This window comes from Saccostrea cucullata, unplaced genomic scaffold (assembly GCF_032062105.1).
Source record: "Saccostrea cucullata isolate Sc308-1 unplaced genomic scaffold, CSIRO_AGI_Scuc_v1 ctg1040, whole genome shotgun sequence".
NCBI lineage: Eukaryota > Metazoa > Mollusca > Bivalvia > Ostreida > Ostreidae > Saccostrea > Saccostrea cuccullata.
The window spans coordinates 121,099-137,509 of NW_026918208.1; the positions used below are offsets into that span (position 1 = coordinate 121,099).

Here is a 16,411-nt window from a genome sequence, read left to right on the forward strand (position 1 = left end):
TTTGACAGATAAATTACTATTAAAAACATCTTTTAATAAGATTCTCCCGGTACATAGCCAATTGAATAATTTATTTATTTCAAGATTCGCCAGCCAGGTGATTCTCTGCTGAATATATATACAATCAGCACTTCCGGTTGAAATGATTTCTTGAGAAAAACTAGACTGCATAAAGAAAAGCTTTCAAAATGATGGAATTAAATCTCACACGGGTGGACTACGTGCAGGTAAAGTTTGTGTTTATATGAAGGGTAACAAATGAAATGATTTTTCTATCGCAAGGTAACTACCATCTTCGCTAGCCAAGGGTGACGATCGTCACCCTTGGCTAGCGAAGATGGGTAACTACGAAATCAATATTTTCATAAAAAGTAATTTATCATGTTTTAATATACTGATATAGCAGATATCTGCAGATTTTGATCTAGTTATGATAATCAAACTATGTCAGCACAGCCTTCACAGGTCATCACCACTTGGTATGTAGGATAGTAACATTTTTAAATAGAACATTCCAATATCAATACTAATTTATTCAGGTCTGGTACAACAGATCCCTGGGTACAATCACTAGATTTAGCTACGTAGCTTGATTTACCTACTTAGCTTTATTTACGTACCTGAGGTAGCTTTATCTAGCTACCAAATCAATTTATTTTTATAGAAAATTTAAGCCTTTTTCTTAGGATGTGCATAATTTTGATGCAGTGATAATTTTCAACTTTGAACTCATCTGAAATCAATTCATAAAAAAATCACTCTTGAATAAATGTCTTTTTCTGCACAATTGCAATCAATGTCATACAATTGCTACGTATTGCAGTTAGAACAGTTACTCCTTGAATGAAATGACAAAGAAGTCCAGTTCCGGTTAACACAATAATAGGTCAGTAATTATTCAGCACAATGTGAAGTAATCATACTCAGCCATGCCTCACCGCATGCATGAGAGAGGACAGTTATCCAAACAATGGAATTACATGTTTTGCTCTAAATTGTCCAAACGCAGCAATGTATAAATTATTTCTGCTCTGGATTGTTTTTTTAAACCTCCGTAGAATAAATATTAATAGCCATTTAATTATAATTTTTTGTCTCATTTTAATAAAAAGAAAAACTTTGAAAAGTTGCATTGAAATAGCTAAATAAAGCTACCTGAGGTAGGTAAATAAAGTTACGTAGGTAATTCTACCTACGTAGCTAAATCTAGGAATTGTACTGGACCTGTTAATAGTTTTGATAATATGTCAAAGAAATACATAGATCTAATTAACAGTAACATGATATTTAATATTTTTTCGTTATTTTCCTCAAAGGTTGGTGTCACCTCCAGTAAATCACTGCGACTCCTCCCTCCCCAGGTCCCAGGAAAACCACAGAGGGTAATTCACAAGATATTGAAGATATTCTCATGAAATGATGCAAAATATGATTTAAAAAAAAATCATTTAAATGTATTAGACTATTCACTACTCTTTTGCAGGGCAAATTCAAAGCGTTTGGTATTTTTTTTTTTAATTTAAATAGATGATTGAGAAATATATCTTAAACAATTACTTTGACATCATTTCCCACCAAAATATATCATTTTGCCCTTCAAACAAGTAGTCAGGTAGTACCAATGTCATACAGAAACTGTCGATTAGGGAGTAATTTGCATCTGTATACTAGCTGTATTTATAGAGTACGCCTATGAGTACTTGGTATAGATCTATATCACTTTTTCAGTGAAAAATGGTATCTATCACTTACATAATAATTTTCAAATTACACTACATTTACTATTGCATATAAGATAAGATATTGGTTTGATTTAAGATGTAAACAATAAGAATAAATGTTTACATTCCTCTTTGTTTTAGTTTGTTATTGGAGACCATAATGGAGAGCTTCAGTGTCTAGGAATGAAGAAAGGAGAAACAGTTGTAAGATTTTATACTATTATCAGCATGCACAGCTTTGATAATAATCATATAAACTTGTGTTGATTAATTGGCATTTATTATCAATTTCTATTTTAATTAATAAATCTAAAAGTTATCAGATTCTTTCAAAATTTGTTGTTTTTCCTCTCCAGCCTGTGTTTAATGCCACCCTCAAAAAGAAGATAACAAGAGTTGAGTTAGGGGGACCTGTTGGAGGGACAAGGGAAAGAATCTTTGCAACCTCTGGGTCAGAGGTCAAAGGTTTCACAAAGAAGGGAAAGAACTTCCTCACCTTTGACACAAGTTTGGCTGAACCAATTCAAACAATGTAAATAAGTGATTTTAATTTATAAAAGTCGTCAGTTTTTCCTTGTGCAAAGAAATTTCAAAACTTGATTGAAATGTATGAGACATTTTTTGTAATGGGTATTTTGGACGGTTTGGTTTATTTTTTTAATGACCAGTGTTTTTTCAGGTATGTGGAGGGAGCTGAGCTATTTACTTGTGGTAACTTTGTTTACAATCACTACCATGACTGCAAGGATGCCAATCACTTCCTGTCAGCGGACAATATCTGTGATGTGATCTGTTTACCAACCAACAAAGTCCCAGAGATCACCCCGGTGCTGGCGTGTCAGGACAGGGTGCTGAGGGTCCTACAGGTGAGTCATTTCATCCCCCTCCCAACAGGGATCTGAAAAATTCACTTCCCAATTCTGGTCTTAAAAGGAGTGTTGTTGTATCTCTAAAGGCATACTGTAGAAGCACAAATTTTCCTGGGGCTAAGATTTTATTGATTTGTCATCTAAAAATGTTTTGTCGGTATTAAATTCAAATTTTCGAAAGCTACCTCATTCAATATATAGTCATATAAAAAATTTGTTGGGATTTAATTTTGTTGAAAATTGCTAACAACGAAGTAAACAAAATCTAATCCACAAGAAATATTTCTGCTTTTTCAGTACACACACACAAAACAACTATAATTGCTTAGCTTACTTGCCGATTGTTTTTATTACACTAAAAATATGATTCATTTTTTATTTCATCAGATAGATTCTGACATATTCAAGATTTCCTTGAACCAAAAATTGGACTGTCATTTTCATACCATTAAAAAGTGAAAAGTTTCTTAACAGTCAGAATACCTAAATTTGCAAAGAACTATTTGGGAGATTGTCTCTTTGTTGTTTACTTGATGACCTGATTTGGTTGTAGGACTCTGACCTGCTCTACGAAGTAGAAGTCCCAGGTCCCCCCTGTGTGATGCAGCTCTATGGTAACGATGGAGGTAGGTCCTGCATACTTAATGAAATATTTCTACTGTGAAGTCTACCATACAGATACATGTATGAACTAATAGGGGAAATGAACATTGTATTTTAAACATGCAGAAAGTACGTTTTGGGTTTTTATGTTAAAAAAAATTAAATGTGGATGTTTTTGTATGTTAACCATTTTGTTCCCATTCTTCCCATTACATGTATATACACCTTGTGTTTTAATCTTACCAGGAGATGAGGGAGATGAGATTTTATATGGAACTTCTGATGGAAGAGTAGGTCTGGTTCAGATTGGAAGGTAAACATTTTATGCTTCATAAATTTTGTTTCCTAACGATAACAGTTATTCCACTATTAGCATACAGTAAAACTCTGTTATAAAGAAGTCACTGGGACCAGTGAAATTACTTCAATATATCAATCCGTATAATTCATTATATCCATATAAGGAATTCAATAACTTTATATAGCTGGGGATCCAAAATAACTTTGCTATATCCGTGAATTTGTTATATCCGTGTTTGTACTAAACAAGTTTTGCTGTATTCAATTGCTGGTGAATGGTTTAAAAATTTGTACCGGTAGTTGTGCTTTGGGTTCAAAGCCTAGAGTGATTGTTCTTATTATGTGCACGTACCACTATTGCTATGACAAGGAACCTCAGTGTTTAAAGTTCTCTTTCCTAAACACCTCACCAATGGGTTGCCTTACCAGAAAACTTGATCTAATTTATTTTGCAGAATGGCACCATCACACCGCTGGGAATTACCAAACGAGAAAAGAAGTGGAGGTTGGTGTCAGATTGATTTTTTTTAATATCAAGTAAATGTATTATATTAAGTGTGTAGGACATTTAGAAGACATTGATCTTAAAAACAAGTTATTCTGATTTAACTTTTTCTGAATATAATATACTAACAAGACATTTAATGATGTACTTGATTTAGCAGAAGCTGTTTTCTGTCATAGGCAATATAGAATAAATGCATGTATCCATTTGTGATAAGCTTAAAACAGTACTTTTAAATATTTATTGTAAAATACTTATATAAAATGATATAATTTTTGTTGACAGGAGTGTTAGCTATTGACAGTTATGACATCACAGCTGACGGTGTCCTTGACCTTCTTGTGGGGAGAGATGACGGACTTGTGGAAGTCTACAGCTATGATGAATCTGACGAGCCTTTATTTAGATTCAAACATGTAAGCAGTGCTCTGGCATTACATAAGTTCCTACAATATATAGACTTCAACAAATTTTTTTGTTGTTATTTGTGAAAGTGTAGATGTAGCAATATACCATTCTAGTTCAAAACTATGTAGAAAAATGTCAGTACTCAGCTGAAGATACTTTCAACCCAAACCAAAGCAATTTTAGTCAAAAAGCACTTATCTGCAGACAATCAATATCACACTCAACAGGGATACATACATTGTACAATAATATATTGGTTTAATTATTATTTATTTAATAACAGAAATGTAAAATGTAGTACATTAAACTATACATGTATGTAATTTTTGATTCAGCAATTGAGTGAGAGTGTAACTTCAGTGCAAGGAGGAGTGATAGCTACACAAGGATTCGATGAGATTGTATGCTCTACATATGCAGGTAAGAGATTAAGTACATATATGCATCAATCTTTTACATGTATGTATTTATTGAAACAGAAATAATAAAAAATAAAATTGATTTTCAAGAAAAACAATTACTCTCTTTCAAAATCCTTTGGTAGCTATATTCATTATACCCTCTTTATTTTTTAAAATTATGTCTGTCGTACGCAATATACTGAGTACCTGTGTATAATTTTTACAAAGCATTAAGTTCAGGTACAGTGTATTCTCAATTTTTTATTACAAAGAACATAAAATTAGAATCAAGGTATCCATAAAAATGCTAATGAAAAATCTGGCTGTAGTATTTTCTTTTGCTCAATCAGACATTTACAAAATGAATGTATTGTGGAACTATTATATCAAATTTATTACAGAAGACCTTTCCTTTTTAAAAATTTTTTTACTTTATATAACTGATGTAATTGGATGATTTTATTGACTTTATATAACTGCTTGTAACTGGATGATTTTAGGCTGGATCAGTTCTCTGACATCTGAGCCCAATATCAAAGAGTCCGGGCCAGATGTCTATCATCTCTCTGAGCATGGTCGCGAAAAAATAATCGGTCTTAGGTAACGTGGGTCTCTCACGGCTTGGCTGGCTTCCTGCACTGAGTTTGTGTCTTTTTCTCCTGTCAGGTCATTGCTCTAGATGCCAGCGATTTTTCATGTTTTTTGTGCTTTTTTGTCTGAATTTTTTTATAGGTTAGAATAGAAGTGATCAAATATGTTTTTTATGCAATATATATTCTATGTACCTATGCTTATTGAAAATTATAATTTTTTATGGGTCTAGAGCAGAGGGGGTTACATTTCCTCTTAATCTCCAAGATTTACTAATTACAGCATTCCATTGGTCAAACCTGGAAATCTTTTTCTCAATTTACAATCATATACTCACCCCTACAAATACCTGTGTGTGAAATGTTTTGCCTCCTACACCTCAATTTGACCAAGTCTACATATTTAACTGCTTTTCACTAAAATGATTGTTGCCGCAAACTCGACCTGACAGGATTAGTTCTTGCAAAAGTAGTGATTTCAAAGATCTTAAAGGAAAATGGTTTAAATATCGTTTGGAAAGTCATCAAAAAATGTACTGAACCTTGAACAAAACTTTCTTTAAATAAATTGATCTGTGTTCATATTAAACAAAAATTATTCCATCCTGTCAGGTGAGTTTGTGGTGGCAATTCTACAGAAAGTATGTACAGGACAGGAACTGAGGTGACTAAGTAATCAATATATTGGTTCATCAACTTCTTGTTGAATTACTACATTTACTGAATGTAAATGAGCTTTGTTGATGTTTATGCACATATAGAGACTTTGGATTCTATCCAAATTCATAATGCTTGTAAGAGTTACAGTTCCTGTCCTGTCTGAACTGTTTTTCATCACACTATGTTATGACACTGGTTAATGTGCACAGGTTGGGTGCTAGGGTTGACTTCAGAACAAATGTCCAAAGGACTCAGCTCCACTGCCATTATCCCAGAAACGGCCGCAAAAGTCAAAATCAACACTCTCAAGTATGTACATATATAAATAAAAATAGAGGACTCTGTGCATTCCTAATTTTCATTCTACAGGTAGGTTATCAATGGGCTCTCAAAGTCATCTAAGCAGAGTAAGTTTATGGTATTAAAAAGAGATGTTTGTTTTTTTTTTCAGTCCATTGGACACTGTACTTGTGTAATGGCTAGGTTAACTGAATAGTTTAAATTGATTTCAAACAACTTTATTATTACTGATGAATCCAGATTAAAATTTTGAATATAAATTGATTTTTAAAACAATTTATATATAAAACTGTATCGATTTCAAGTACCTTTATATTTGATTTATAGCTTATCTATGTAGGTATTCGTCTGACTGTTTTTCAATATAAATTAATACATGAAATATATACTTCTTTTTAAAAAAATTGCCTATGACATAAAATAGATTCATGTACTTCAATTTTTGTGAATGCTTATGTAGATTTTAGACAATTGCTTTCACTTTTTTTCAGTTTAATGAAAATTACAGAATATTTGATAGATAAAAACATTTGGTTATCTTGATATTACATGAAATTATTACAGTGTCCACCAAGATATATAAGGAATTAACTTATTCTATTTTGTTATTTAGAGGTGAACTAGAAGAACTGACACAGAAAGTGTTGACAGAACGAGAGAAGTATCAGCAAACGGCCACCAGTAAAACGGCAATATCGGCAGTGCCTCAGTTTGACATCAATGACAAGTTTGTATTAAATCGTGAAGACGCCAGCTACACCCTCAGTTTAGAACTACAATTACCAATTGACAATGTTCTTCTACAGGTACTGTGTGTGTCATTTAAAATGAAAGTTTCAGATTCTCTAAAATAGACTTTAGTGATCATTATTAAATTGACAATTACATGTATGCACTTCCTTTATCATATGAAATGACACGGGTTCAGTTACATTTATATGTACTATTTTATGGTGTTTGTTTTAGAGTGATGTCCCAATAGATCTTTTGGATGTGGAGAAAAATTCAGCTGTTGTCAGCTACAGTGCATGTAACCCAGAGGTTTGTACAGCTATAGTGATTAAGTTTCCAAAGTGGTCCTGAAAGCAATTCATATTTGTAACGTTTGTGTACTTTTTTTTGTACGCTTTATGGGCATTTTCCTTATATTACTACATGTATATTCAGTGATAGTTTCCTTTGGTATTTTATCTTGTATTTATAAAACAGTTATTTAATAACATCTTTGTAGGAAGGTAATTTTCTGTTGGCCACATATCGCTGTCAGGCCAACACCACACGTTTGGAACTAAAGATCCTCTCTATTGAGGGTCAGTACGGGACACTACAGGCCTACATCACCCCCAGGGTACAACCCAAGACATGTCAAGTCAAACAGTACCAGATCAAGCCACTGTCCCTTCATCAAAGAACCCATGTGTTTGATGACACCAGGTCAATTGTTTTGCTGAATATGCTTGAATTTCTTATTTATTATCATTTAGTTTGGCCATCTGAATAATTGAATACAGTAACTATGGTATTTGTGTAACTTTATTTTATTTTTAGTCATATTTTGGGAGGGGGAGAGAAAAAATTTACCAATACAAGTATCTCATATGAGAATTTATATCATATAGAGTAACTTGATTGAAAGCTTTGATACTGCATCATAATTTGTAAATAATTGCTATATTACAGGCCTTTGAACACCATTAAGTTATCGGGACCCTTCAGTCTGGCAGAGGTTCATTCCTGGGTCTGTTTCTGTCTCCCTGAGTTACCGGAGAGAACACCACCTGGTGACTGTATCACATTTCATTTTGTGTCAACATTTCTGGACACTCAGCTCGAGTGTGTTTACAGGTGAGTCCTGCTTGGCAAAGTAATTCTTTCTCAGTATATTGATGTTATTACTTGTTATTTATCACCAAGTAGTTTGGTACAGTGAAACATGTTTACAGTGAACATCCTTGAATCAAATACCAGCTTATAGCAAAGTCATAATTTCTTAAGAAATTCTTTAAGTTGAATATCAATCTGGGTGTAATTCGTAAGCCAAACAAAAAAAAAAAAGAAGAAATTTTTGTTATTCCCATATTTAAATATGATATTGTAATATTGTTCACAATATCTTACACAGAAATAAAGGTTGTATATATGTATTTTAAGGTTTCTACTTTATAGGTTTTCAGGGTTTCTTTTTAATACAAAGTATCAAGCATACCATATTCATAACTTTTAATTTATCATTGTAAATATTAATTTTTTTCAATCTATGGTTTGCCCTGTAAATTCAACATAAAATTACTCTATTTTGTTTAATTTTTGTCAACTTTTGTCAGGACTGGATTTGATGGGTTTGTATCGTTTTTCTGCACATGTGTGTCTGTTTATGCACAATGGAGTTTCGGTTCCTTTAGATGTTATCTTGAACCTTTGACCTTGACTGCCCTTTCACTTTTGAACATGTTTGACCCAGATTCCTTTGTTTGAATTCCTTGATCAATTTTACTTTCAAGTTCGTTTTCTTAACCAGTTCCTAGAAAATGTCTTCATTCATGGTGGCCATTGTTTTGAATGGAAGAAATGAAGTTAAATAAAAGTAGTTTCTGTGCTAAAAATTCAAATTTAAGTGTGTTTGCTTGAAAAGGCAATGTCATCTGACTTGAATCACATAAATTCATAATAAAAATTTTCAAATTCAGTTTTAATCAAAATGTCTGTTATCATTAGTTTTTGTTAACTCATATACAGGCATACAACTTCCTTTTATTTATAATCTTTATACACTGATATAAATTAATATCAATTAAAAATCTGTCTTTCAGCCCTTTAACACTGATGATGCTTGTCTATTATTTGTCACAATGATCACATATGACCCTTCCCATCCTGTATTTTATCACTCATATGAATATACTACTGCCTATTTGTCACCAGTTGGGTACTGCATGTAAGGATACCAAGCATGAGGATATACAGGGACATAGAAAGAGAATTATCATACATACATGTATAATAAAAGCTTGACACAGAGAAAGATGTATGAGCAGCTATTTTTGTATACTAGTATGTACTGCATAATAATAAACTGCTTGGCATACTGACATCAGCATGATTCATATTACACTGATAAAGAAAAGAAAATACTATTATTTTACTTGACAAAATTCAAGACAGTAGCATGGTATTTTACAGGAGTTATAATTTATGTGTATACTCTGTAAGATAAGTAGGAAGAGTTAATTCCCCTCATGAAGAAAAGAACTTTGATTTTGCATTGGGACATGGTTATGAAACAAAGCTTAAATAAAATTCTCTCAAATGAAATGATTTGCAATACACTTTACGATGTATTTTGATACAGACCACAGTTTATGAACAAAGTATATGAATTTAAAGTTGCCTTTTGTAATAATTATTGTTGTTGTTTATGTCTTATGATTTTCTATATTCTAAGTATTCATCATATATAGGATTTGTACAAGTGTTTCATATTATTTTGGCAGTGGAAGCAATGCCAAGGTCACCAAGAAAGGTGAAGCTATATTTAGATCTGACAACATCTCAACAATATCTATCCTTAAGGATGTACTGACCAAGGAGGCCACGAAAAAGAAGATCAGTCTCAATATCACTTATGGTAAGTTACTGGGATCACTTTATTAAGAAACTGCCCTTAATTTGTCATATTTGATATTAAATCAATAATATTTCTACCAATACACTAGATCTCTTAGTACAAAATAACATAGATGTCAGATCATGAGAATATGAATTGGCAAGTGATCTCAGCTTAATTGTAGGTTAATCATGTTTGAATCAAATTGTGAGTTTTGCATGTATAGTTAAATAAGCTTCAGTATCTCAATCAATGATACATGTACATGTATTCTCAGTACCATATATGCAATGTATTCAGTATGATCTGGAAGTCTTATGATAGTATATATGCAATAATAAGTAATAAATACAAAAGTTACACCTGATATATCTAAAACTCCAATCCATAATGAGTAACATGTAGGATTTCATTTACAGAAATAAATGAGGACTCCATTCCATATACCCTGAATCTGATCCATCCCAAACTGGAGTACCAACTTCTACTGGCCAAGAAAGTCCAGCTTATTGATGCCCTCAAAGTAAGACAGGATAATTTCTACTTATGTTGTACTCTGATTTTCAATATTGCAAGCATTTTATGCATTGCACAGATTTTGTCTTGTTTGATAAATTTCTCAATATATTTATTTATGCACTGAATAAATTTCTGTCAGTGCTACTGTAAACCAGTTTCACGACCTTCATTAAATCATGAATAATTATTGACATCATGCACCAATTATTTTCCGTTGTATTTGTAGATAATGCTTTCTCAGTCGCAAAAATTATTTGTCGTGTTTTGATATCGAAGAATCACTCATAAAAGATGACGCAGTATTTCAGAACACTGTTATTCTAGTTCACTACAAGTTGTATTTTGATTTCACAGGAACTACAGGTGCATGAGAATGACACCAGCTTTATCTCCCCTGAATACAGACAGATTTTGGAAGACGCTGAGGAACTTCAAGCAGAATTCAAAAAACAGCCCTGTCACCTAGAAAGACTATATGGTAGGTCTCACAGAAATTTATTGTATGTTACGATGGGAAAAAATAACTTGTAGTGAGGGTTTCACTTTGATCTCTGAAAAGTCCATGAGGAAGAGAAAATGATAGTTGATAATTTTTTCTCACTCATTCAGACAAAATCGGGGATAATATATCCTAACCTATATAGTAACTATAAGCTTATCATGAACTAAACACACAGAAAGAAAGATTATAGCAATGATCTTGTATCTGTAGTTTAAGTAAAAATCTTTGATTATGCAATTTACTAAAATATTTCATTGATCATTCACTTTTTATCAAATACATTTGTATTGCCTAATATATGAACTTTTCCCTGATGAACTGTTTATAATTAATCTTAATTAGATGTCTCTATTTCATATTGCTTACATTGTGGGTTTTTTTTTCAGGAATGATCACAGATTTGTACATAGATAAATTCAAGTTCAAAGGTCAAAATGTCAAGGGCAGAGTGCCAGCTTTATTGGAGGTCCTAGATAATTATGATTTACAAACACTAGTGCAATTTTTTGAAACTGGATGAGACTGAATGCATACATTTATTCACCATTTGAAAGATAATTATCCAAAAGAGTTGTGAAGTACAGATTATGATCAATGGCTACAGTGAATTCCGTCCATTTGTTTGTCCATTGTGATCTTTGTTGAACTGTGATAACTTTTTAAATGTGGAACAGTTGTGTGTTGCAATCTGTAATAAATGTGACTCCTATGAACTGCTTTGTATGGGGTACATTACAAGGATAAGTAAATGAATTATTCCTGTCGCAACATAGTTGGAGGGGATATAGTAATGCGCTTGTAAGGGTGGGTTTTTGGGTGAGTGACCAAGTGAGTTAATTCTGTTTGAAATGGAAGTGACCTAATTTGCATCAGGATGGATGTTGAATGCAGCCTTGATTTATAGATATGCTCTTCGTGAGGGGATGCTTAGCTTTGCAGTGCCTTTGTTAATTGAAACTTGAATTTCGAGGAATATTTCAAATTTCAACAACAAAAAACATCCTCTGAATAATTATTATTATAGGATTGAATAATTCTTGTACATGTATGTGGAAAAATAGTACATTATATTCACATGCACATGACCTTCCAGGTGAATATAAAGGTTTCTTATCTCTACATTGATCTAAAAATGGACAGGAAAGTTCCAAATTGATACAAATAGTTAAAAAAAAACTATTTTACCTGCTACCAACTTTTACTCATGTGAACATAATAAAACATGAAATACCCAGGAGCAGAGAAGAAGATTTTGAAAGATTTTCACTGTATAATCAATAGAGCCCCACCCTAACACAAGAACCCCTGACCCTGGGGCCACGAAATTCACAATTTTGGAAGAGGCCTCCTTGCTCATCATAAATATATAATTAGTTTGTTTAATACCCAGGAGCAGAGAAGATTTTTAAAGAATTAATGTATTTTCACTATATAATCAATAGAGCCCTAACTGCCCTAACACTAGAACTGACTCCAGCACTTTGAAATTCACAAATCTGGAAGAAGGACCCTTGATCATCCTAACTATGTGGGTAATTCATCTGCTTAATATCCAGGAGCAGAGGAAAAGATTTTCAAAGAATTAATAATTCATTTTCTCTATAAAATATGCATAGCCCCATCCTAGCACTTGAACCCCTGACCCTTGGGATTTAATTTTTACAATTTTGGCATAGGGGACTCGATGCTATTTTCAATTATGCTTACAATTTGACTGCTTAATTTTCAGGAGTGAAGAACTAGTCAATTGAGAAAAAAAAATATCAATACCTAACTTTGTCGAATAAGTGCTGGAGTGTTAATGGAGATTTGTATGAAAGAGAACTGTCATATATTTATTAAATGTGAATGCTAGTAAAATATTTCATCCAGTCTGTTTAAAAAAACTTGTTTAAACACTAATTGAAAAAAAAAATAATCATATTTTTAATTCATTTACAAAAAACCAACTATTAAGTTATATTGATTAGAAAATTTGCCAGGCACTTCAATGTGTAGTATTGTGTTTCAGTAGAGTGCAGTATATTTTTCGCAAACACAAACTATACGTTTGATTAAAAAAAAGATCAATGCATATTTTTTCAACAAGTCCTTTGTCATAATTACTGGATTGTTAGTTCACATTCATCTGAAAGATAACAATTGTATATTAAGAAAATTTGATTTTAAAAAGTCCATCTAGTCTTTTTCTGAAAATTATTTTCAAAACACAAATTTATTTAAAAAAAAATTGTACTATTATAATTATAGATTGCAATAAAATGTAGTTCAATTCTGATTAAGATAAGCAATATTAATTCTCTTGCAAATAAAAAGAAGAACACATCAGTAAGAAAAGTGTTCATTTCTTTCGGAATTATTTTGTGCATACCCAAACTAGTCATTCTATAAAAAAAGAAATCATCAATATGTAACTTTGTCGAAAAAGTCCTCCAACATAATTGTTGGACTGTTGTAATTGAGATTTATAAGAAAGAAAATAGTCATACAGTAGTAAAATGTGAATATTTCATTCAGTCTATTTTCAAACCTTTTTTTCTAAACACTAGGTGAAAAAAACGTAATGATTGGATAATTCAACAATGCGTTCCACTGTATTGCAGCAGATTGCAGAATGGTGCAGTTTTACCTGTATTTCAACCAGCACAATCATTTTCCCAGTAAATTCTTTTCAAAAACATTCCCCACCATCCACCCTCCAAAGTCACCCTTTAAATACAATTTTCTCTTGCGGCTGTTTCTATGTTGCGAAATTTGCATAATGTAAGTTTCTTTTAAAGTTAGATAATCAAATTATGCCCCTTTGAACAACGTAGACAAAACGATTATGCAAATGTTTAGACTATGCTAAGGAATGGCAAGCTTGTATAATATATAAGTCTAAAGAGTCATACACTTGATGCCGCATGTTAAGTTTGGTCTTACATAATAAGTTTAGTATTACATGATAAGTTTGGTCTTACATGTAATGTGAGTTTATCTCACTAAACAAGTACTGTTAAACTGGCTAAGCTGTACTGAAAAGCGTCTTTGATTCTTCTTCAAAGTAATTTGGCGCTTTGCTTGATTGAGTCTCAAACTGTTCACTCATCAGTCAAACAAGAAAGTTAAGAATTAGTTTAAGGTTCATAAACCCTCTGCTCACTCATATGAAATTTTTCTTTAACTTTTAAGATTTTTCAAAGGATATGTATATGCTAAATAAGATACAAACAATTGTGGCATGGCTTACGGGGAAAAATTTGACAAAAAAGGCACTTTAACTTGACAAATTTATAAAGGAATAATAGACATTTGTGTCATTAAGAGTTATCTCTCTTATCAGAGTATCAATGTACCTTAATGTCTTGATAAACATTAAAGACCAAGTTGGTTTTAAGTGGACAGTATGTCAAGCAATAAAAATGAGATGCATTGCAGTGCAATGATGTTTTTTTTAATTTAGGAGCATCCAGTCTTTTTACCACACGATTTAAAAAGAAAATAAATTTTCAAAAGTGATTTTTTTAAAACCTAATTTTCAATAAAGAAAAAAAGTCAAACAAAATTTGACTTATTTATCTTTGCTTTGATTGACATTGCATTGTAGTGCAGTGCAATATAAGTGCAGGTAAATTCTTATTAAGATAAGCAGCATTAATATCTGTGCAAATAAAAATAAAATTACTGATCAGTCAAAGAGGAGTGTTCATTTTTTCAGGATATTTTTCGCTTACCCAAACTAGTCATTCGATAAACAAATTATCAATACATAACTTTGTCAAAGAAGTCCTCTGACCTAAGTGCTCGAATGATTAGAATATTTCATCTAATCTGTTTTCAAAATAACATTTTTCAAAACACTATAATTGAAATGAAAAAATAAGATTTTTAATTCAGTTACAAAAAAAAAACTATTAAGTTTACATTGATTGGATACTTTGCCAGGCACTACAATGCGTAGCATATTGTGTTTCAGCAGAGTGCAGTATATTTTTCGCAAACGCAAACTAGTCGTTTGATTAAAAAAAAAGATCAATACGAAACTTTTTCAACAGGTCCTTTGTCATAATTACTGGATTGTTAGTTCAGATTCATATGAAAGATAACAATTATATATTAAGAAAATTTGAATTTAAGACATCCATCCAACTGTTTCTAAAAAAAATTTTTTAAACACAAATTAAAAAAACATTACACTATAGTATATTGCAATAAAATGTAGTCCAATTCTTCTTAAGATAAGCACTATTAATTCTCTTGCAAATAAAAAGAAGAACACTTATCAGTAAGAAGGGTGTTCATTTCTTTCGGAATTATTTTGCGCATACCCAAACTAGTTGTTTGATAAAAAAGAAATCATCAATATGTAACTTTGTCGAAAAAGTCCTCCAACAAAATTGTTGGACTGTTAATTGAGATTTACAAGAAAGAGAATAGTAATATATTAGTAAAATGTGAATATTTCATTCAGTCTGTTTTTAAACCTTTTTTTCTAAACACTAAATAAAAAAACCCGTAATGATTGGATAATTCAACAATGCGTTGTACTGTATGGTAGCAGAGTGCAGAATGGTGCAATTATACATGTATTTCAATAACCACAATCATTTTACCACTCAATGCTTTACAAAAGCATTCCCCCACCATCCACCCTCCAAAGTCACCCTTCAAATACAGTTTTCTCTTGCGGCTGTTTCTATGTTGCAAAATTTGCATAATGCAAGTTTCTTACAAAGTTAGATAATCAAATTATTCCCTTTTGAACAACGTAGACAAAACGATTATGCAATTTTTTAGACTATACCAAGGAATGTCAAGCTTGTATACTATATAAGACCAAGGAGCCATTCACAAGATGTCGCATATTAAGTTTGGTCTGAAATGTAATGAGTTTATCTCACTAAACAAGTACTGCTAACTGGCTAAGCTGTACTGAAAAGCGTCTTTGATTCTTCTACAAAGTAATTTGGCGCTTTGTTTGATTGAGTCTCAAATTGTTCACCCATCAGTCAAACAAGAAAGTTTAGATTTATTTCAATGTCTTGATAAACATTAAAGACCAAGTTGGTTATAAGTGGTCTGTATGTCAAGCAATAAAAATGAGATGCATTGCAGTGCAAAGATTTTTTTTTTATTTAAGAGCATTCAGTCTGTTTTACCTCACGTTTTAAAAAGAAAATAAATTTTCAAAAGTGATTTTTTAACATAATCTCAATTTAAAAAAAAACAAAATTGGACTTATTTATCTTTGATTGACATTGCATTGTAGTGCAGTGGAATATAAGTGCAGGTAAATATTTATTAAGATGAGCAGCAATAATATTTGCGCAATTAAAAATAAAATTACTCATCAGTCAAAGAGGAGTTTTCATTTTTTCAGGATATTTTTCGCTTACCCAAACTAGTCATTCTAAACACTAAATAAAAAAAAATGATTGGATAATCCA

At 31.8% G+C, this 16,411-nt stretch overlaps 1 protein-coding gene across 3 annotated transcripts; it reads left to right on the forward strand.

Annotated features, from left to right (window-relative positions):
• The first annotated feature begins 86 nt into the window (after window positions 1-86).
• Window positions 87-11,737, forward strand: LOC134259172 (Bardet-Biedl syndrome 7 protein homolog). Of its 3 annotated transcripts, none has more exons than XM_062741778.1 (20): window positions 87-227; window positions 1,317-1,382; window positions 1,863-1,925; window positions 2,078-2,253; window positions 2,401-2,587; window positions 3,144-3,216; window positions 3,440-3,506; window positions 3,949-3,998; window positions 4,284-4,414; window positions 4,742-4,826; window positions 5,308-5,407; window positions 6,971-7,163; window positions 7,324-7,398; window positions 7,589-7,791; window positions 8,038-8,202; window positions 8,682-8,696; window positions 9,849-9,982; window positions 10,381-10,484; window positions 10,835-10,958; window positions 11,369-11,737. In XM_062741778.1, the coding sequence occupies exons 1-20, from the start codon at window positions 189-191 to the stop codon at window positions 11,500-11,502; spliced, it is 2,184 nt and encodes a 727-aa protein (XP_062597762.1). In that variant the 5' UTR covers window positions 87-188; the 3' UTR covers window positions 11,503-11,737. The 3 variants fall into 3 exon arrangements, with proteins under 3 accessions (XP_062597762.1, XP_062597759.1, XP_062597767.1); XM_062741775.1 differs by lacking the exon at window positions 5,308-5,407 and adding an exon at window positions 6,267-6,366 and having other exon boundaries at window positions 11,369-11,707; XM_062741783.1 differs by lacking the exons at window positions 5,308-5,407; window positions 8,682-8,696 and adding an exon at window positions 6,267-6,366 and having other exon boundaries at window positions 11,369-11,707.
• The last annotated feature ends 4,674 nt before the right edge of the window (window positions 11,738-16,411 follow it).